Source organism: Alexandromys fortis, unplaced genomic scaffold (genome assembly GCF_014885135.2).
Source record: "Alexandromys fortis isolate MF-2015 unplaced genomic scaffold, M_Fortis_MF-2015_v1.1 scaffold_5, whole genome shotgun sequence".
NCBI classification, from domain to species: Eukaryota; Metazoa; Chordata; class Mammalia; order Rodentia; family Cricetidae; genus Alexandromys; species Alexandromys fortis.
Window position 1 is genome coordinate 22,950,555 of NW_026067924.1, and position 24,326 is coordinate 22,974,880.

General features: G+C 39.0%; 1 protein-coding gene across 4 annotated transcripts in view; it reads left to right on the top strand.

Annotated features, from left to right (window-relative positions):
• The window catches only part of Hecw1 (HECT, C2 and WW domain containing E3 ubiquitin protein ligase 1), a 235,625-nt gene that overhangs the window by 142,492 nt on the left and 68,807 nt on the right, over nt 1-24,326 (top strand). For all 4 annotated transcript variants that reach the window (XM_050142743.1, XM_050142745.1, XM_050142744.1 and 1 more), the window contains 2 exons: nt 5,032-5,107; nt 9,680-9,849. In XM_050142743.1, the coding sequence (XP_049998700.1) occupies nt 5,032-5,107; nt 9,680-9,849 (246 nt within the window). The remainder of the gene's footprint in view (nt 1-5,031; nt 5,108-9,679; nt 9,850-24,326) is intronic.

The following is a 24,326-nucleotide window of genomic DNA, read 5'->3' on the forward strand; positions in this document are numbered from 1 at the left end:
GATCTTGGGGGTGGGGTGGGTTGGGGATAAGGGGGGACGGGGAGAGAAAAGTGAGAAGGGGAGGATTGGGGGAACTTGGGGAAACAGGAAGATTGGGATAAAGGAAGGTTGGATAGGGGAGCAGGGAAGCACATATCCTAGTTAAGGGAGCCACCTTAGGGTTGGCAAGAGACTTGAACCTAGAGTGGCTCCCAGGAGCCCAAGGCGATGTCCCCAGTTAGTCCCTTGGGATGCCTAAATATTTTTGAATGTGTGGTTTTCCACTCTAGAGTGGTCCACTTACCAAGAGCTACAATCTTAGAGGAAACTGACTCTACCTGTCCCAGTAGCTAACAGATGCTAAGAGCTCCATAGCTTGGGATGAGATTGTGTGCTCAGCCCCTCACTCCATACTGAGCGTTGATCTGGCCTGGGCTTGCATAGACATTACATGTTATGTCACAATCATGTTGAGTTCATATGTGCAGCTCCCTGATGTGTAAAGAAGACACTGTTTCCTCATGGTTGCCCCCTCTTCCACAGTGATCCCTGAACCCTAAAAAGTGGGCCATGGCATACATGTTTTCGTTAGGACTGAGCATGCTGTGATCTCTTATTCTCCGTACCTTTGCCAGTTGTGGGGTCACTGTGTTAATCAACTACATCTACTGGGAATAGAAACTTCTCAGGTGAAGAATGAGAGATACATTGACTACGGGTGTAAAAGAAATGAATCAGTTAAATACTGTGCCCATTTAACAGAGCGTTAATAGTGGGGTCTCCCCCTAGGGCCCATGACTTGTCTGGCCATAGGTTCTTAGCCTGATAATGATTCCAGGTATAGGTTGAGTCCTGCAGAGTTTAAGTCTTAAATGCAATCAGAAAGTGGTTGGTTGGACCCATGATGTTGATATTAAAACTGAGCATGAGGAGGTCCGGTGGACGTGCTGGAAAGGAATTTCTTGGAAATTTTAATGTGTAATTCATTTTTAGGGTGACTATGCTATTTTTGCTCTTATTTCTTGATAGTATGAAAACTCAGTTTTCAGGGTCGTTTCTCTTGCATTTCTCTACTTGATTTCTAGCACAATAAGACTGACAAAAACAAACGTTTTTCCTTCTCAATTGACTACAAGTTTAAGTGTTTTATCATTTTTTTAAAAAAAATAGTAGTTTCTTTGAGCATATGGTATTATAATAGAAACCAAACCTAGCTTTAATTTTGCAACATATGCCAGTTATTGGTACAATCCAGTGAACTTCTGAATTAAAACAAGCTTTGGTAATCTGATCTGGGGATTTAAGCACACTGCTTCAATGAGGAAATGTAACTAAGTTTTTTTGAATCCGTTGGTCAATTAATTTTGAATATCTACTTTCTTGTTGATTATTGCTGGTAGTACATTATTTATTTTTAGAAAGGGTTACTATTTATAGACATTATAACATGTCCAAAATACCGTTGAGTTAACTTATTAGACTACAATCAACCTGTTGTTGTTTAGGAAGGAAAACGAGATGTCCAAGGCACCATTGGTATAACCAAAACTTTAATTTTAATAGCAATAAATTCTAAATATTTATTAGGTTTTTTTCATCTCCCTTATTTGTGCCATTGGCAGCAATTGTGGCCCTGTTATAAAATTAGTTTGCAATTTAGTCTTGATATTCTGAGATTCTCGTCTATTTTGGTAGATGAGAAGCTGTTGTGGTAAGAGGTTATAAACATTAATGTAAATGTAAATTAACTGTAAGCCCTGTAGCTGAGAGCTCCTAGTTACTGTCCCACCCCATATAACACTATCTGAAGCCCGCAGGGCTGGAGCAGGAAGCTTCTTGTGCTAGCATGTAAGGAAAGGTGTAACAAAGTAATGCAGCATGGCTGTTGACTTCAAAAGGAGGGGTCAGGTATAAGCTAAAACAAGCAGTGTGAGTGGAACCGCCAGGCCTGGAAGGGAAGCAACACAAGGCTGGGGAGGTGGACATAATGGACAGAAACACAGGACACGGCACAAGCATTGTGGGGAGAACTTAAACAGAGTTTTGTTTGATTTACAATTTTGGAGGATTTATTCCACGGTTAGTCATGTTTGGGGTCCTAGGTGAGGTAGAATGTCATGGAAGGCAAGGACACATTGTACAGAGCATTGTTCTTACCGTAATGGCTGGGGAGTAAAAGGAAGAGAAGGTGTTGGCCTCCTAATAAGCTGATTCAAAGGCTACTCCTAGTAACCTAACATCTCCCTACTAGGTCTTCCACCTAAAGCTTTCACAGCTTCCCAGTAGCCACATGCACTGAGGATAAAGCCTTTACTGTAGAGCCATCATGGGACACTCAAGAGAGGTCTAAACCGTAGCACCCACCATAGGAGCCTTTTGAGAATAGAAAAGAAAACAAAAACAAATGTGTTCTCTCTCTGTTCAGAGGATGTTGAGTAGATATTTCACTTAGACTGATCATGTGTATGTATGCATGCACACGATAGTATAGGTATGCGTGAAACCAGAGGACAACATCCTCAGGAGCCACTAACTTTATTTTTAGAGACAGTCTCTTATTGGGATTGCAGTTTGAGCCCTCAGAGCAGAAAATTTGAGAGCTCTGTCTCTGTGTCCACAGAGTTGGTAATACAGCTAGCTGCCTGCCACCATGTCTGGACTTGCATGTGGATGCTAGCACTTGAACTCTGTCTTCATGCTTCCGCAGCCAGCACTTCACCTATTGAGCCACCTTCCAGTCCCCTTATAGTCTTTTGTGAATTTATTCTGTTTTTCTATTTCCATCCACTTAAGTTTGCAGCATGTCTCTGGTAATTACCCAAATAAGCACAAAAAAGAAATTCCATCCATAATCCCATGATGCGACAAGTCTAAGACTTATTTATTCATAATGTTATGAAAATTAGCTTCTAAATGAAATAATTCCAGCTATACCAGGGCAGCAAGGGTTCTGAAGTAATCATACAATATTCTAGATTTTAATTTCTATCTTTTAAGCCTCTTTCTTTTAGCCTTTCTCAGAGGGCAAATTTAGAACACATTTTGTTTTGAAGCAGTTTGTCAAATGCGACAGATAAAACAGTAAGTTCAAACTTGAGTGCTTGTGCTAAAATCACACTCAAGATTGATTAACATACAAAGGTCAGTCAGTGCTACCCAAATATTTACTAAAAGATTTTAGAATTGTTTGCTAATGAAATATTTATGAGGCTCTCTGAGTATTGTGGTTTTAAGTTCTCTATTCCACAAAGTCATGTAGGAAGGGAAAGCAATGTCTAAGATGAAAAACAATGGAGAGATGCCCTTCCAGCTGCGAACTCAAAGGCAGGCTTTGCCATTATCCCAATATTTCAGTCAGGCTAATCATGTTCCCATGTGGATGATCCCAGCTGAGATTCCTAGCAATAGTAGAGAGGATGCCTAAACTGGCCTTTACCTATAATCAAATTAGTGACTACTTTAATTGTCATCATAGAACCTTCACCCAATACCTGATGGAAGCAGATGCAGTGATCCACAGCCACAGAGACAGCAGACCCAAGCTAGTGGGAGCTCATAGATTATGGAGTGACAGTTTAGGTACTTGCATGGGACCATACTAGACCCTCTGAATGTGGGTGACAGTTATGTGGCTTGATCTTTTGTGGGGGCACTGGCAATGGAACCAGAATTTATCCCTACTGCATAAACTGGCTTTTTGGAGCCCATTCCCTGTGGTGGGATACCTTGTTCAACCTTGATATAGTGGGGAGGGGCTTGGTCCTGCCTCAACTTGTTATGCCAGACTTCCCAAGGAAGGACTTACCTCCCTATGAGGAGTGGGTGGGTGGTGGGATATAGGGGAGGGAGGTGGGAAAATGAGAGAAGAAGAGGGAGAGAGAACTGGGTTTGGTATGTAAAGTGAGAAAAAAATTAAATAGAAAAGAAAACAATTAACTTTGTCTTCTTTCATGACTCATGTTCAATACCAGAATTCAGCCCTTTCTCATCTCCTTTTATTGAGCTTTCCTTGTTCTCTTTTCTTCGTGTTATGTTCTGAGAGTGAACATGAGGTTTATTTCTTCCCAAGAGCATATGACCCTGCTAAGCCTGTCCATGCAATTTTTAAACCCAGTTTTCTTTAGGGCTATTTCATCTAATTCCAATAAATTTATTTATTATTTAACTATGAATAATCTACAACAATGAAACATTTTAATACTAATACGTACAGGTTTTTTATCTTATTGAGCTATACATTTTTTTTACTCGCCCCACTTTCTCTTCCCTCCTCCACTTCAACCCTCTACCATGGTCCCCATGATCCCAATTTACTCAGGAGATCTTGTCCTTTTCTACTCCCCACGTAGATTAGATCCATGTATGTCTGTCTCTCTTAGGGTCCTCATTGTTGTCTAGGTTCTCTGGGATTGTGATTTGTAAGCTGGTTTTCTTTGTGCTTTATGTCTAAAAATCACTTATGAGTAGATACATATGATATTTGTCTTTCTGGATCTGGGTTACCTAATTCAATATGATGTTTCCTATATTCATTCATTTGCCTGAAAATCTCAAGATGTCATTATTTTTTTTCTGCTGTGTAGTATTTCTTTGTGTAAATGTACCAATATTTTCTTATCCATTCTTCAGTCAAGGAACATTTAGGTTGTTTCCACGTTCTGGCTATGGCAAACAGTGCTGCTATGAACATAGCTGAGCACATGTCCTTGTGGCACTATTGAGCATCCTTTGAATATATACCCAAAAGTGGTAATGCTGGGTCTTGAGGAAGGTTGTTTCCTAATTTTCTGAGAAATCGCCACACTGACATCCAAAGGGGCTGTACCAGCTTGCACTCCCACCAGCAATGCAGAAGTGTTCCCTTTTCCCCCACAACCTTTCCAGCATAAGTTGTCATCAGTGTTTTTTATGTTGGCCATTCTTACAGGTGTAAGATGGAATCTCAGAGCTGTTTTGATTTGCATTTGTTAGAATCTCAATGCCCCTTACTACAGTGTAGTATCTCTTTCGATGTTGGTTTTCCATGTCTTCCATTTTTCCTTGTTTTTACAGATTTTTAAAGGTATTGGCTCTGAAGAGACTGCGCAAAGTCAAGGGAGTAGGAGGCTGATCAGCTTCTCTCTCTCAGGTACGTATTACTCACCTGGAAGCCTTATGCAGAGCCTTAGCTGCTTTCTGATGGTGTCATAAACACCATGACAACTTCAAAAAGCGAGTGTTTCTTTTAGTTCACAGTCCCAGAAGGTTATGAGTCTATCATGACAGGCTGAAGGCCTGCCAGCAAATAGCAGGCTGTGTGAGAGGACCAGGAAGCAGAGAAATCTCATCACCCTCCACAAGCAGGAAGCCAGAGGAACTGGAAATGGGACAAGGGTTTAAACTCTCAAACTCACACCTAGCAATGCACTTTCTCCAGCAAGTCTGCACCTCACTGTGACCCTCTCCAGAGAGCACCACCAACTAGGAACCAAGTGTTCAAATACCTTTGGGGAATTTTTCTCATTCAAACCACCACATACAGGGAACAAGAATACCTACCACTGTCACCTGACTCTAACCTACCAGCTTCAAGTTAGTCCATCTCTTTGTGCCTCCTTTTCCTCACCTGTGGAGGTGAAGTAAAAATAAAAAGCATCTGGGCAATTCCCACTTAAATAAGCAATAATGGAAATTCAGTCAGTCATAAAGGTTCGGGAGTGGTTTGACCTTGTAGGAAGGAAGGTTGTTGTCTTGGTAGCAGCGTTAAGAGTCTGCTGAGGGCAAGGGAAAGAGAGCCTGGCGAGAGCAGTGGTCATCCAGTCCTAAACAGAACTTGCAGTCAGCCCACCTCAGTAGAGCAGATCAAAGCCGAGTTGGTCAAAACTACATTCGTGAAGGGAAAGAAATCAGTGGAATCCAAATGAAGTCGATTTTAATTTAGGCAAGTTAAAAAATGAATAGTGGAGTGTTATGTGAAGCTTTTCCTGGGGAGATGCGAAGAGAGATCTATTAACCCTGGCAGGGGATTGATTACAGATCAAAGTAGCCATCTTAATGGAGTCAGCTTGGCAACTGAAGAAGTTTATTGGGGTCACTTAAAAGAGCGTGGACAGCTCAGAGGCAGGTACATCGCTGAAAGCCCACCCAGTCATGGGCGACAGCTCAAGACAGCTGCACTATAGGATGCCAGGCAACACGTATCGGAGAGTCTTCTCCGGGAAGCTCCACTGGGCAGAGCTGCTCTTCTCTGGACAGCTGTTTTCTATTCCTGTGATCTCCGGGTGGGGAACTTGTGGATCCTGTATGTTTCAGTCTTACAGGACTTGTAAGGTTTTTACTTCCTAAGTGTCCTTCCATCTTCCCTTTGGAGGGCGGGGGGTGTGTCAGTTTGAAGGAGACTGATGAACATCAAAGAGTAAGGTACTTTTTAGTTTTCATGATCTTATGATGGTTCTGTAATATGCTAACAATGGGAAAACTAGGTAAGGAATTACAGGAAATCTTTGCCTTCTTTACAAAACTCTGGTAAGCCTGAAATTACTTTGTCACTAGAAGTGTAAAAGAACACTGAGCTGCTCTGGGTAAAATGATACACAAGGCTCAGACCTTCACACAAGTCATCTCAACTAAGTAATCTTCAAGAGAACACAATGGCATAAAACACAAACTCTACTGACCACAGCTAGAAAACCGCAACCTTCGTTTATCAAATCAATGCTCCATGCCGTGTGTGCCATGGATCAGAGGTCTCGTGAGCCTTTGGGGGGAGGGTGGATTATCACCTGTGGTTTTCTAAGTTGAAAGGTATCCAATAGGGCAAATGCATGTTTAAGTGTGTATCCAAAATATTATCATGTGTTTATTTAGGTGGGAGGGGAAAAAAAGGCAACGAAGGGAAACTTTAATAATTTTATTTTACCAGGATAAAAGGCTTGCAACTCTTGGGTTGCCATTTTCATTTTCATGTTCTTTTTGAAATGCTTAAGAAATAACAATTTCTTCAGGAGGATGCCTATATGATTTTCTTTGGGTTCTCCTTCTTATTTAGCTTCTCTAAGAACCCGAATTATAGGATCAATGTCCTTTATTTATGGCTAGAAACCAAATATGAGTGAGAACATCCCATGTTCCTCTTTTTGGGTCTGGCTTACCTCACTCAGGATGGTGTTTTCTATTTCCATCCATTTGCCTGCAAACTTCAAGAAGTCCTTGTTGGACCACTAAGATGAGAACCCTGATTGCTTTTTGGGCTGACGAGGGAGGGGGACTTGATTGGGGGAGGGGGAGGGAAAGGGGAGGAGGCGGTGGGGAAGAGACAGAAATCTTTAATAAATAAATAAATTAAAAAAAGAAATAACAATTTCTGCACCCATTTTTAAAAACAGTAGAAACAAGAAATATCACAAAAGCATTGTCCAGAAACTAAAAGTAATTTTCTGTGACCAAAGCTCCAGTGGCATCTTGAGGTCCCAAAAGGGTGTGACTGGCTACAGGACACCTCTGTCTGTCCCTTGGTCCCCATTTTGTCTCTGCCACGCAGATTTAGTCTCTTAGACATAACAGGAAACAATTCTCTGTACCCCAGCATGACTCAAAACCAGATTAATAAGGTATTCTAGGTGGAATCATCTCCTGTTGCCCATAGTATATAATTTAATTGTTCTAAAATGGCAATTTCCAGCGGTGATATGTAACAGGACTATAAACTTGGCAACTAAGGATGGAAGCCTGTAAAGGTCACAGATACCTAGTATTCAGATTTTCTATCTATGTTTATTTAACTCACTATATCTGTCTACAATAAATGTAAAGACTGTGCTAGAAAAGGGAGTTGGTAAAATTGCTTCATAGCAGAACTGACCGAGTCCAGACCCTAGGACTAAATAATGGAAAGGGAGAGCCCACCCCGACAGGTTTCACTCTAGCATCCATCTCTGTTCCAGCTCCTCTCTCTGTCTCTCTCCCTCCCTCACAGAGAGAGAGAGAGAGAGAGAGAGAGAGAGAGAGAGAGAGAGAGAGAGAGAGAGAAAGAAAGAAATTATAAGAAAGAGTAAATACCAATGGAAATATCAAAATATACTCCATGCCTTAAAGATAAACAAGAAAAATGTCACATAGTCCATAACTAAAGGTGATGGTTATTTTTCCTCAACTTGACGTTAACTAGAGTCACCTTGGAGGAAGGAACCTCAGCTGAAGAACTGCCTCCATGAGTCTGGCCTATGGCCAAGCCTGTGGGGCAATGTTTTATTTGCTGAACAATGCGTTGTGAGTGTTGCCATCCCTGGGCAAGTGGGCTTGAGCTGTCTAAGAAACCAAGCTGAGCAAGCAAGAGTTAACAAGCTGCCAAGCAGCTTTCCTCCGTGGTTTCTGCCTCTGATAGCGCTTGAGTTCCTTCCTTGACTTCTCTCAGTAATGGGTGTGATCAGGACATGTAAGGCAGGTCAACCCTTTCATCACCATGGTAGTTTTGGTCCATGTTTTAAACTTGCAACAGAGACTCAAGAAAGAACACTAAGCAAAGTCCCCCAAATACCATGAAGCTGACAAGACACAAGTCAGCTCTGAGTATAAAATAAGAGACAGGGCTTCTAACAAACCAACTGGACAGCCATGGAAGTTGAGAAACACCAGGATGGCAAGAGTTTTCATGAAGAAATAATGGAAATTTTGACTTGAAACTTACGTAGAAGAAGCAGTTAGAACAACTGAAGAACGTGCATTCAAAATAAACTTTCCCACTTCAACATGAAATTACTTATAATCAAACATCTTAAGTTAGACAGGTGGATTGCCAAGGTCTCCTCTTCCTGACCCCATGGTTTCCCAGAACTCTAATCATTGAGAAGTCTAGCTCCATGGAGGTTGTGCTTACTTTTCTTCCATGGGTCTCTGCTCTTTCAAATCCTTTTTTCAATTTATCCTTACTCAATGAAAGCCACATTTATTATAAAACTACTACCCTTGGTTTTCTTATGTCTTTACCTTGTGAAAAACTTTATATCTTTTATCTAACACATTTCCAGTTAGTTTTCTTCCATGTCCACCACCTTTGATGACACCCAACCTCTTACTCATTCTCTTCTTCTTAATCTGTTTGTGGAGCACCAGAAACCCAGTCCAATCAGGGCCAGTGTCCTCTCATGAAAAATAAAGTGTCCACAGTAACTGACATATAGCAAGGATTTCTTTCCCAAATACAATTTAACATATGCCAGAAATGTTCCAAATGGAATTCTGTGTATATACACACCAGTCCTTGTTTGTAATGAGATGAAAAATAGTCTAAACATTATAAAAATAGAAATTAATTTTTCTATTGCTGTAAAAAAATAACATTACCAAGAGCAACTTACAGAAGAGTTATATCAAATTTATGGTTCTAGAAGGAAAAGAATCCATTATGGCGGGGAGAAATGCCAGTAGGTGGCTGGATCAGAAAGCTGAGAGATCACATCTTCAATTGTAAACACCACGCAGAGGGTGGACTGGAAGTAGGGTGAGGCTCTCAAAGCCTGTCCCTAGTGACATCTTGCACCTTCCAAAACCTGCCCAAAGAGTACCACCAACTATGGGCAAGTGTTTAAATATCTGAAACTATGTGGGACATTTCTCATTTAAACCACCACATCAATGTTTCGAATTATCTGGTCTTGTATAGGACTTGTAGGTACTCAAGCTCACTAAAATATACTTAAATAGAATGTCATTTATTTGATAGATTTCCAAGCCATGGGGTTGAAGAAGGGGATGTTTTTCAACCCAGACCCTTATCTGAAGATTTCCATTCAGCCTGGGAAACACAGCATCTTTCCAGCCCTCCCTCATCATGGGCAAGAGAGGAGATCCACGATCAGAGGCAACACTGTGAACCCCATCTGGCAGGCAGAGGTGAGTCCTAGGGTGTGGGGGTGCTGAAAGAAAGCTAGAAGGATCAAATGAAAACAATGGTGATGAGCCCACCCCTGCGCTCATCTTCTTGTGGAGCATAGATTCAGTTCTTAAACTCATGACCACGAGACTCGGGCCTTTAAGGAATCACATTCTCTTGAAGACTTGAACTCCAGAACCTGGAATCATTGTCCCAGACAATATCAGGTAATGAAGGCTCTGTCTGTGAGAATACCCTCCCTCCAACCCAATCAGGCATCTAGAGATTTAAAAAGGGCAGAAAGGAATGAAGGAAGGGAGGGAGGGAGAGAAAGGGGGGAGTCTTTACTACTGGGGTCCTAGTGAGTGCTCAACAGAGACACAGGTTATAAGCTTGCATAAGCTTTCACCTGCAGGTGACTATTAGATTTCCTGCCAGAAGTTACATTTTTCTGGGCAATTATCAATAAGACATTTTTCCACTAACAAAGCCTTTTACTTATTCATAGAGCTGTAGGAATCAGCTCTCAAGACCAATAGTTGTGGAACACTGGCCCTTTCTCGAGGCTGTCTGGCAAATGTTTACCTTCCCAGATACAAGAACAAGCAGTTTTGACGAACAGACTGTGGTAAAGCAGAACTCAACAGACCTTATCCAAACTTAAGTCGGAAGTGTGAACTTCAATTCATTTTTTATCTTTTCCTGTAGTCCAGGAGAACCTGATTAGCATCTTACCTATCTTGAACTTATATCTGAACAACAATCGAGGCAGAACCTTTCAGCTAAATTTCTTATTTCAGTGTAACTTAGTACTTTCTAAGCAAGCTTATTAGTAAATCCCTTCCAATCATACTTAACTGAGTTAGAACTTGTTTTTCCTTCTGCCACATCACCAGTGGATTCCGTTCTGATGTGACCCTCTGGGTGTCTTCCAGGGATACTAAAGTCATCATCTTCCTGGGTTAGATTAACCAGTCATCTCTAGAATATCCCTGATTTGGTTACACACTGCTTGATTTAGATAGATACAAAACCTAATTTTTCATACCGTCTTAGTGATTTGAATAGAGTGGTATGCACCTCAGTTTCCAGTGTTGAACACTTCATCGCACCAGTAAAGGACTGTCTCTACTTCTAAGTGTGTCTTCTCCACCACCCAGGAGTTAGGAGTTCTTCAACAAATCATGTGTGATGCTGGGGCTCACTAACTCCCCTGCTAGAGAACTGGCAGGAACTTGGCTCAGCTTGTTTGACTCCTTGACTTTCAGCTGATCACTTGAGAACACGACCTGGCAGCTGTGGCTGGAGACACAGGAAGCAGGGCAGGAGTGAGTGAGCTCTGATACAGAAGGGGAAAGTGTGGCTGTGCAGGCACAGAGCTCAGCTCAGAGCATAACATGGCTTGTTAACAGTTCTGCAGTTTTGAGTCATCAGTTCTCCTTTAAGCCTGGTATCCTCACCCACCACTTATATCCACCTGTAATTGATGGAGACGTGCCCCAACCTAACACACTTGCATTAGACATAGCTCTTCTGTGACTATTCAGAGTAGATCATTCTTATCTCTGCTGTGGAATTTTCAAACATTGTAGGCAAGAAAATATAGTTAAATATTTGGAAACAGAACTATCTCATTGTCTCTTAAAATGCACCATCTCCTTGCTAAGTTAAATCACCCCTGTCAGGCTCCCCAGGAAGGCTTTTCAGAGTTTTGAAATGGAAATTGAGCTACACTTGAACCACTATTAACAGTTATGAACAGATTATAAAACATTGAAAAGTATCACTATTAAAGAATATCGGATATACAGTGAATCCCAGATATTCTTACCAATAATTTCTGAGCTACTTGCTGAATCCCTGTGGATAGCACAAAATGCTATAGTAATTACTTCTATTTGAAAAAAGTGAGCAAGTTTGCCTAACACCCTTGTCACAAAGGTAGTATAAGTCGTAGAAAACATTTCTTAAATCCCACTATCAAAATGGTTTGGTACTAAAAATGTCAACTAGAATGCTTTTAACATTATGAAATTTATGATTCTTCGCTCGAAATCACTTTTTCCTCTGGAAATACATTGAAAAGTGCTCTCATTCTCTGTCCTTGGGTTTATGCATTGCATTTAAAATGCTACACCTGAAATTTAGCTCAATAAATCCCGTGCGAGAGTTGTAGCTTAGGTAGACATTGCTCACCTGTGCCTGAGGCCTTGGATTCCGTTCCCAGTGCCACGAAACCAAACAAAAATGAAACATAACCCCACAAGGCAGCTGGCAGCTAAATACCAGGAACATGCTGCTTCTGCCCCTATAGAATTCCTCTGTCCCTGGCAACCGGTGCCAAATGGCACACAACAGAGAGATATACCCTGCTTGATACCTCTGTACTTGATAAGACTCAGATTAAGGTGAAAATCTAGATACTGGCTGATGCGAAATTTTATTCGCATGTTTTAAAAAATTAATTTTTTAATAATGTCAAGCATTGATTTCAATACCACTGTCATGCAGGCTTCTGCTAGAATAGAATAGCCCTAACGCTATACTACTTCAAATTTAAAAAATAAATAAATAAATAAATAAAGACCTACCATGATCACATTCTTAACAGAAACATCTCACTCTCTGCTACCAACTTCTGTATTACTTTTCTATTGCTTTGATAAAATGCCATAAAAGAAAGACTTTATTTTGGAGTTAGGGTTCCAGAAGTAAAGTCAATAATGGTAGAGGAGGCATGCCTGCCAGAAGCTCAGAGATCCTATCTTCCCTATAGACATCAAGCAGAGGATGATAACTGGAAGCAAAGCCAGTATCGCCTCTCAAACCATGTTCCTAGTGATGTACTTCCTCCCTCAAGACTGCATCTTCCCAAACCCTGCCCTAACAGCAGCACCAACTCAACGTTTTCGAGTGCCGGAGCCTATGGTGTATATTTCTCATTCAAATCATCGTAGTATTATTCTAAATGTATGCTCTTTATATTCCTCAACCAAAGTATGAAGGATGGGGTAAGGAATGAGTTGTCTATCCAGCTCAAATTATATTGAAATGCAATACAAAATACAAACACAAGTAAAATTTTCAAGTAAAAAATTCTAAAAGTGGAATCATTACCCTCCAAAAGTATGTAAGGAATACTAAGTAGAACAAATCTACACAGACTCAGGCACCTTCTCTATTTTGCATGTAAATACAAACAATTTCAATGCTGTTTAAATTTTTAGTGTTATGTACTTAAGAATGCATTATTTTACTTTTGAGGACAAGTCATCTACACCAAAATTGGTTGTGAGATACTAGATAGTACTTATTCAGTTTCTTTAGATTTCTCGCACATGTAGAACAAGGCCATATTGCTAGCTAGCTCTTATATCTTTTGTTAACCCATTTCTATTATTGTATATTTTACCACAAGACTTGTGGCCTACCAGCAAGGTTACTACTGGTGGCTCGTGTCTTTCTCCTCTGGAGGCTCCATGCTTCTCCTTGACTGCCTTCTTTCTCCCAGCATTCAGTTTAGTTTTCCTGCCTAGTTCTATTCTGCTAAGCCACTGGCCAAAACAGCTTTATTCATTAACCAATAAAAGCAACACATAGACAGAAGAACTTCCCACACCATGTGTTTATTTAGATTCTTGGTGGTGAGCCACTTTGACTAGGATAGGATGTATTCTTAATGTAGTTTTAGTTTGCATTTCCCTGGTGCCTAAGAATGCTTACCAAGTTTTTATTGAAATAAAAATTATACAATATATTTTGGTTATGTTTTTCCTTCTCCCAATGTCCCCTCCGGATCTCCACCACCACTTATTTATACTTTGCATAGCCAACTTATGTTCCCTCTCTCTAACAAAAACAAAAAAGAAAAGATAAATACAATAGAATTGTATTATTATAAAAATACAATACAAAATACAATAAAACAAGAAACACAAAAATTAAAATCACAACAAACAAAACAAATAAGGAAAAATATGCCCAAAGAAACGACTTAAGAATACCTTTGAGTTTGTTTTGTGTGGGCCAACTGCTTCTTGGCACAGAGCCTGACCTGAAGTGTGGTTGGTATATCCTATGACTCCATTAAAGGAAACTGATCTTCCTTTTGCCAGTGGGTATCAATTGCAGATAGCTTCTTCATTAGCAATGAGACCCCATGTCCTCTTCTCCTTCTCAATGCTAGCACCTTATTTGTCCTCAGCCTGTGAGGATCTTGTGTGGGCTGTCACAGTCATTCTTTGTTCATTTGTGGGTCAGTATTGTTGTGTCTGGAAGACTGTTTTCTTGTAGTCATTTGTCACTTCTGGTTCTTACCATCTTTGCACCTCCTCTTATGCATAGATCCCTGAGCCTTGAGGGAAGAGCTTTGATGGATAATTCTGTTTAGGACTGAGTGCTTCAAAGTTTCTCACTCTATGTATACCATCCAGTTGTGAATCATCTACTGCAAAAGAAGCTTCTCTAGTATGGGTTGAGCAAGAAACTGATCGATGGTTATAGCAGAATGTCATTAGGAGTTGTCTTACTGCTACGTTCCTTTAGCAGAATTTTCCCTAGTTCTGTGACCTTTTTAGCCTCGCGTTCTTGGCCATTTTTGCAATGTCAAGCATGGATTCCACCTCATGGATTGGGCCTTAAATCTGATCAGAAAGTGGATGTTTATTCTAATAACATTTGTGCCACTATTGCACCACTATATCTTACAGGCAGGTCATTACTGTAAGTAGCAGGGATTGTAGCTGGGTGATATTGACAATCACTTTAATCCTCTAACAGTCTGCAGAGTAACTTCTAGTACCACAAAGTTACTGGTAGTACTGCTGGTCTGTACAAGTGAAGCTTCTAGTAGGCACCAGCTCGATTCTCAATGTTCAATGACATAAGTAAGTATGTCTTCAGCCATAGGGCCTTACCATCAGGTTGTGGAGAGCAACCAATAACCTTGCAAATTGTCTGTGATGGGACCCCTTTAACCAAGGAGTCAACCCTAGCACTGTGGGTTTTACTTGGTGGCATAAGATGTCTATATGGGATATTGTCTCCCCTATTATTTGGTGACTTTATTTATATTCTTTTCATGTGTGTATATGTTTTAGAAGCTTCTACAATAATAGGTTTCCATGTGGTCTTTCAAATGTCCTTTAGAATTAGCTGTTCCTCCCTATATTTCCTCCTTTACCCTTCTCTTCCATCCCTTTCCTTACTTATCCTCTTATTCTAGTTTCCTCCTTCTCTCTCCATAACAATATATTCCATTTCCACTTCCTTGGGAGATCCTCTCTTACCCCTTAGATCCTTAATGGGTACCAAACTTCTGTAGTTATTTAAGTTACAGCACACACACTAAAGGCTTAAAAGCTAATATTCACATATAAGAAAAAGCATATGTTTTGGGGGGGGCCTGGGTTACCTCACTCAGGATGAATTTTTTCTAGCTACATCCATTTACCTCTAACTTTCATTATTTCATTTTTCTTAATAGATTAATATTATCCCACTATGTAAATGTACCACATTTTTATTCTCCATTCATCAATTGATAGACATCTGGGCTATTTCCAATTTGGGGCAACTATTAGCAGAACAGCAATAAACACGGCTGTGCAAGTATCTCTGCAGTAAGATATATATGCCCAAGAGTGGTATAGCTGGATCTTGAAGTAAATTGATTACCAGCTTCCTAATAAACCACAACACTGATTTCCATAGTAACTGTGCCAGTTTACAGTCCCACCAGCCCTGAATAAATGTTACCATTTCCGTGCATTCTCTCCACATACTGACATTTATTTTATTTATCTTGGCCATTATGACTGCAGTAAGATGAAATTTCAAAGTAGTTTTGATTTGAATGTTCCTGATAGTTAAGGATGCTGAAAATGTCTTTGTTTACCAGAAATTTGTGTTTCATCTGTCAGGAGATCTATTTCTGTAGCCAATTTTTAGTTGAGTCCTCTCTTTTCTTAAGGGTATTTTTAGTTCTTAGACGTTCTAGATAATAACCTCTATCAGATGTATAATTGGTAAGGACTGTTTCCCATTCTGTAGCCACCTTGCCCAAATGATGGTATCCTTTGTCATACAGCTTTTCAGGGTCCATGAGGTTCCATGTATTAATTGTTAGTCCCACTGCCTGGGTTATCATCAGTGCCATGGTCACAAAGTACTTTCCTCTGACAATGAGTTAAAGTTCATTCCCTGACTTTCTCTAACATCATGGCTCTTACGTTGAGGTCTTTGATACATTTGCTGTAGATTTTGTGCAGAGTGGGTCTATTCTCATTCTTCTAAATACAGTCATCCAGTTTGGCCACCACCATTTGTTGAAGATGTTGTCTCTTCTCCAGGGGGCACTTTAGGCTTCTTTGTAAAAAATAGGTTTCATAGGTATGTGAATTAATGTCTAGATCTTCAGTTTAATTCCATTGATCAAAGTGTTGACTTTCATGCCAATACCATGCTGTTTTTATTTGAAGTACAACTTAAAATCTGGGATGGTGGTAGTTCTTTTATTATTTAGGACTGTTTTAACTATCCTGGAATTTTACTGTTTCCATATAAAGTTGAAGATTACTTTTTCAATTTCTATAAAGAATTATATTAAAATTTTGATAAGAATCACAGTGAATCTGTAGATTGCTTCTGAATGCTTCAGTTTCTTTCTTCAATATCTTAATGGTTTTATAATACAAGTCTTTTACTTGCTTGGTCAGAGGTAACTACAGATTTTTCTTTTTTAGGGTATTGTGAAAGATTTCATTTCTTTGATTTCTTTCTCGGTGTTTTTCATTTGTATATAAGAAAGCAACTGATTTTTTTGAGTTAATTTTATAACTTGCTACTTTGATGAAGGTGTTTATTAGCTGTAGAAGTTTCCTGGTGGACTTTTTATGGCCACTTATGTATACTATCACATCATCTGCAAACAAAAATACTTTGACTTCTTCCCTTTCTATTTGTATCCCCTTGATCTCCTTCAGTTGTCTCATTGCCTCTAGCTAAGACTTCAGTTACTATATTGAATAGGTATGGAGAGAACAGACATCCTTGTCTTGTTCTTGATTTTATTGGAAATACTTTGACTTTCTTTCTGTTTAGGGTGATGCTGGCTATGGGCTTACTGTAATTTGCCTTTATTATGTTGAGGTGTGTCCTTTGTTTATGTAGTCCCTCTGTGACTTATATCATGAAGGGATGTTGGACTTCAACAAAGACCTTTTCTGCATATAATGAGATGCTCGTGTGATTTTTTTATATTTCAGTCTGTTTATGTGGTGGATTAATTTGTTTATTTATGAATTTTTAATCATCCCTGCATCTCTGGGATGAAGCCAACTTGATCAATGTGGGTGGTCTTTTTGCGGTCCTCTTGGATTCAGTTTGCAATTTTATTTTATTGAAGATTTCTATGTTCATGAGGGATATTGGTCTATAATTTTCTTCTTTTCTTGTTTTTTTGATTGGGTCTTTGTATGTTTTTTTTAATCAGAGTAAGAGTGGCCTCATAAAAGCAATGAGGAAATGTTTATGTACTTCCTAATTTGTGGAATATTTTTGAGGAATATTGGCATTAATTCTTCTTTGAAGGTGTGAATAGAATTCTCACTGAATCCATCTGACCCGATGGTCTGAGAGAGTTTTTTTTTTATTATTGGTATTGCTGTTTTATTTCTATAGGGGTTACAGGTCTATTTAACTTGCCTACTTGACCTAGATTTAACTTTAGTAGGTCATATATATCAAGAAAGTAATCCATTTCTTTTAGGTTTTACAGTTCTGTATCATACAGATTTTTAAAGTATGTCTGAAGATTCTCAAACTTCCTCGGTGTCTATTATGATGTACCATTTTCATCTCTAATTTTATTAAATTGGATTTACTTTCTTTTAGATGATTTAGTAAGGAATTATTATTCTTACTGATTTTTTGCATTGTTTTTGTTGTTATTTCTACTTTGTTGATTTCAGAACTATACTTTATTATTTCTTTGATTATTTGATTATTTATTGATTATTTGCCATCTACTCAATTTTGGTTTTATTACTCCTTTTTGTTCTAAAGCTTTCAGGTGCATCATTTTGTCCCATAAGTTTGGGTACATTGTGTTTTCATTTTTATTCAATTCTAAAATGCTTTCAATTTCATTCTTGATTTCTGCTTTGGCCCATTTTTCATTAAGTAGTGAGTTTTCATTAAGAATTTCATGTTTTGCATTTTTCTTTGACTGTGCTATTCATTTCTTCTACCTTATCTTTAATATCTAAGATTATCTCTTTCATGTCTTGTAGTCTGTTGGGGAGGCTGAGGCTTACCTCTGAGGTTTTTGTTTGCCATCTTAAATTTTTTAATTCCAATTTTATTTCGGTTTGAATTTCATTAGTGATTCTATTTCCCTGTTAAATTCTACTTACATATTTTGAATGTTTAATTATTTCATTTAACTGTTTATTGTGTTTTCATCATCTTCATTAGGGCATTTATTTATTCGTGTACATTTAAGGTCTTTAAATAAATTCATAACGGCTATTTTGAAGTTCTGTCATGCTTCAGCAAAATTGCATTTTTCAGGGCCTATTGCAATGAGTTAGTGAGTTTTAAAGGAGGCATATTATCTTGGCTGTTTATGTCTGTGCTGAAATCTAATCTAGGCATCTGGAGTTTTCGTTTTTGAAATGTTTTTTAATGCTGAGTTCTGGTCTTGTCATTGTTGAGTGGGTGTGCTATTCTTTGATGTTTGTCTCCTACTCTGTGTCCTGGGTGAGTGTTGTGGCTATTGAGTCCCTGGTAGAAAGTGCTTCTGCAGGTCACCAGGTATCAGAATGGAGTGGAGGTGAGCTGGGGAAAGGCTGAGAGGGTCTGCAGGAAAGAACCAGCCTCCCCACCAAGAGGTGGAGTCCACAGAGAACAGGTGGAATACAAGAAAGGGCTCCTGTAGGGAAGCTGCAATAGAGCCAAGAGTCTAAAAAGACATGGACCAAGGAGATAGGGATACTTTGGGTCTGTGCCAAGAAGTAGTGCCCCCCAGGGAACTGAAGTGGGATGAGAGGAAGGGCTCCTACCAGCAGACTGCTACAGGACTAAGTCTAAAGAGAACTAAATGGCCACAGGGAGAAAGAGTTTCTGCGTATTGGCAGCTGACACACAGGAACGGGGATGGCTAGAAGAGAAGGATGAGAGGACCGGTGGGTAAAAGCTGGATGGCAGCATGCAGAAGAGGACAAATAGATCGATGCCTGTCACCCTGCACAAAACTCAAGTCCACGTGGATCAAAGGCCTCAACATAAAGCCAGTTACACTGACGCTGATAGAAGAGGAAGTGACAAATAACCTTGAATGCATTGGCACAGGAGACTACTTCCCACTATAACACCAGGAACACAGACACTGAGATCAATAATTAATAAATGGGACATCCTGAAACTTAAAAGCTTCTGTAAGGTAAAGGACATTGTCAATAAGATAAAATGAACAGTCTACAGAATGGGAAAAGATCTTCACCAACCCCACATCTGATAGAGGACTCATATCCAAAATATATAAAGAACTCAAGAGACTAGATATCAAAATATCAAATAATCCCATTAAAAATGGGGTACATATTTGAGCAAAAAATTCTCAGCAGAAGAATCTCAAATAGCCAAAAGATATTTAAGGAATTACTCAGCATCCTTAGCTATCTGGGAAACACAAATCAAAATGACTCTGAGATACCATCTTACACCTGTCAGAATGGCTAAGATCAAAAGTGCTAATGACAGCCTATTTATCTCTGTGCATGTGCTAACAAATTAAAAATCCAGTTCCAGGAATGAGTTGTTGTCTTTTGGAGTTGTTGGCTAGTGAGGCCCCATAGATGCCCTAGCTTTACAGGCCAGCTCCATGCCACAGATGCTGCTGTCCTTGGTGGTCGTTCCATGGTACTGGCATCGCCAAAATCCTAGGGTCTTCACTCAGCAGAGCTATGCCTTTACCAATAGCCTCTCCTGAACTCCCTTCAGGGACTCTGAACCTGACCAATGATGCTGAACCTCAACTTCTCTCCACGATCACCTCAATTCAGGAGCTTCTTCTTCAGCTGAGGCTGCATATTCACTAATGGCCTCTCCTAGATTCTCACAGAGCACAAACCTCAACTCTTCTCCATGACTATCCCATGTCTTCAACACCAGTGCCACCTGGGAGACTCTTACATTCTGCCAAGTTCAGTTACCAGCATTAGGTACAGTCTTCATCTTCCTCTGTACCGAGGCTTCTGTGTTCTGACTCTTAGGACATATCCCCAGTAGACTGCATCTCAGTGATGTTGGTCTTTTCTAAATTGCCACTAATATCTTAGCTCCAGGTAAGCACCGTCAATTGTCCTGATAAAGCAAAGGTTTTATTTCAGTGGTTCTTGTCACTTTTTAATTACAGCCAAACTCTTCAGCTCCAGATGACCAGAAACCACAAATCTTCAACACAAAATATCATACCAAGAGCCTCAGTCGAAGCTTTGCTTCCCTCTGAAACTTAACCATCCAGGTCTGAAACACTAAAGAATACACATTCTTCTCAAGAGCCCATGAAACTTTCTCTAAAAGAGAACACTGATTAGGATAAATTCAAAGTCTCAACAAAAACAGGAAAATTGAAATCACACCTTGCATTCCATCTGACTCCAGTGACATACAACTGAATATCAACAGCAATATAAACCACAGAAAGCATGGTGTTTTGTGGAAACCACACAGCACACTTTTGAATGACAGTTGGATGAAAGAAGAAATGATGAAGAACGTTTAAAAATTCCTTCAAGTGAAAGAAAATGAATGTACAATATACAAAAATTTATTGGATACAGTACATGAAAGTCTGTAGCACTATGTGCCTATATAAAAAGTTGAGAGCTTTCAAATTAATAAAGAAATGATGTACCCAAAGGCCTTATAAAAACAAGAATAAACACCAAAAAAGTGAACTGGAAGAGGTGATCAAATTTCATGACTGAAATTAAGTAAATAAAAATTTAAAAATAATGAAACAGAATGAAAACAATCTTGAAAAGTAAGATTAAGAAACTTTTAGCCAAATTACCCAAAGGGAGGATAAAAGGACCCAAATAAATAATATTGGAGATAAAGGGAAACACTACTACACATATTGAGAAAATATACAAAATTGTGGTTCTTTTTAATCTACATTCCAACAAAGTGGAAACTATAAAAGAAATAAATGAATTTCTAGACATATGGACCTACCAAAGTTAAATTATGAAGAAGGGAATAGTTTTGAGAGATCTTTAACATCTATTAGATAGAAAAGGCAATTTAAACACCTCAAACTAAAAAAAGAAAAAAGAAAAAAACCCAGGCCCAGATGGATTTGGCACAGCAGACTTTCAAAGAACCAACATCAACGTTCCTCAAAATAGTCCACAGAATGAAAATGGAATGTTCCAAAAATTTTTTTATGATGCTAAGATTGTCCTATACCAAAAGCACAAAAAGACCCAACAAAAAAAAATTTAGACCAATATCTCTGGTTAACACAAATGCAAAACCTCTCAATAATGCACTTAAGAACAAGAGACATGAAAATAAGATTATCCACCATGATCAAGTCAGCTTCATCACAAAGATTCAGGGATGCTTCAACATACAGAGATCAATATATATAATCCACCACAGAAAGGAACTAAATGGCAAAAATCACAAGATCATCTCATTAGATACAGAAAAGATCTTTGACAAAATCCAGTATCCCTTCATGATAAAATTCAGGCATTACCTGGGAATAAGGAAACATACCTCAACACATGGCAATACACTACATTCTCTCCACCAAAATCTTGCTAAATGGAGAAAGGAGCTCAGGCATTGTCACTAACATCAGGGAGAGTACAAGGATGACTACGCCCCCTGCTCCCATCCCATGTAGAAATGCGTTATCTCTATTGTCTCCTAGAGGCTAAGATGAGAGGAGGGGGAAAGGGGATACAAACAGGACAGAAGTGGAAGTATCCTTACATGCAGGTGACAGGATGCTGTGCGTGAAAGACCCTGAAGACTCCACCAGAAATCCTCTATGGCTGATAAATCCTGTTATACAGGGAAAGGATACAAAAGTAGCACACACAAAAGAAAAAATCCGCAGTGATATTTATATATACAAGTGAGAAATATTCTGAGAAATCAAGGGACTAACACCATTCACAATAACCTCAAGAAAAATAAAGTATATAGGACCAAATCTAACAAAGGAATTGAAAGGCCTGTACAATGAATACATTAAGATACTGGAAAAAAAGAGAAAAGAAGATACTAGAAGGCAAAATAATTCCCCATGCTCCTCGATTGGTGGAATTAATATTGTGAGATCTCCATCCTACCAACAGCGAGCTAGAGATTTAATGCAATTCCCATCAAAATACCATCACAATTCTCAGGCATTGAAAAAATAATCTTAAATTCTGTATTTTGATATAACCCAATAATCCAAAACAGTAACTAGAGAAAAAGAAGATATCATCCTCCTAGATTTTAAGTTATATTACAGAACTATCATAATAAAAACAGCATGGTCCTAAAATTAAAAAAGACTCATGGGTCAATGGAAAAGAATTGAAGACCCATATATAAGCCATCTAATTTTTTAAAAGAGACTAAAAATACACATAGAATAAAAGATGCATCTTCAACAAATGTTGCTAGTCAAACTGAGTAGCTATGAGTGAAAAAAAGAAACTTGATCTTTATCTCTCGCCATACACAAAACTCAACTCTGATGTATCAAAGATCTCAACATAAGACCTGATAACCTGAGTCTGATAGTGGAAAATTAGAAAATATACTTGAACTCATTGGAAAAGAAATGACTTTTGACTAGGACACTGACAGCAGAATTAAGGCTATCAATCACTAAATGGGACTTCATAAAATTAGAAAAATTTTGTACAACAAATTATGTCATCAGTCAAGTGAAGATGCAATCTACGAATTGGGAAACAATCTTTCCCAGTAACACAAAAGGTTACAACCCAGAATAAACAAAGAACCCAAAAACTAAACATGAAGAAAACAAACAACCCAAAGCTAGAAAGATGATTCAGGGGTTAAGATCACTTGTTCCTCTTCAGAGAACCCAGGTCTGAGTCTCAAAACCCACATGGTGTCTAACAACCATTGATAACTCCAGTTCCAGATGAACTGAAGGCCTCTTCTGGCTTCTATAGGGACTGGACACACATGATCACTTACATACATACCGACAGGAGAAACACTCACTGACATAAAAATAATAATCTTTCTGAACCTTTCTACACACATGTGGGTTGGCACATATGTGCCCCAGCAAGTGTGTTGAGGGGAAGGATAACCTGCAAAACCCAAGTCTCTCTTCCGACTCAGGAGTGGATCCCAGGCCATCAGCCTTGCTAGCAAGAGCCCTTTCCCACTGAGCTAGCTCACCAGGCCCAACTTTAAAGACTTTTCCACTACTTGCTTGTTTTTGTTTGTTTGTTTGTTTGTTTGTTTAACCCTCACAGAGTCAGTGGTCTTCCTACAAAGCTACAGACTTACCTAGAAATCATGACGGAGGCCAAGCTAAACTAGACTGATACCACAAGGACTGCCCTCCATCTTATTGCAAGAATTACATGTCTGGAAGCTACATACAAAGAAACTCCATCCCAAGAAAATAATGCATCCAGTCCCCTTATTCTATGTGACCCATTGTTATAAGCTGAGGTAGTATTTTACTCTACTTCCCAGGTGGTTTTTCCCTCTTTAAGCATCTCCAACAAATAACTAGTCATTATATATGTAGACCTGTATATACACATGTATATACATGTACATGTGTACATATATAATGTATCTTGGGATATAGATACATAAATAGCTCAGACAATGAAACCAACAATTACTAAGTGAGACCTGGTAAAACTAAAAAAAACTTCCAGACAGAAAAGTCAAAATCCTTTGAATAAAGAGGCAGCCTGCAGAACATAAAAAAAAAAATCTTTTCTAGGGACATATCTCACAGATGGTTAGTATCTAGAATATACAAAAAAAGAAAAGAAAAAGTACCAAACAACCTAATTCCAAAATGGAACATAGAACTAAATAGAGTCCTCAAAAGATGAAATGCAAATAACTAAGAAACATTTTTAAAACATTCAGCATCCTAAGCCACCAGGGAAATGAAGATTAATCCAATCCCACTTTACCTCAGTCATCATGGCTAAGATCAAATGACAGCAAATGCTAACATAGGTGTGGGGCGGGGGGAACACCTTTATTCGCTGTTGATAAGAATTCAAACTGGTACAGTGATTATGGAAATCTGTGTGGAGGTTCATCAAAGGGCTATAGGTAGGTCTACCACTTAAGCCAGATGTATAGACTGATAGACAGGTAGGTGATAAGTAGAAGAAAGAAAGAAGAAAGAAAGAAAGAAGAAAGAAAGAAAGAAAGAAAGAAGGGAGGGAGGGAGGGAGGGAGGGAGGGAGGGAGG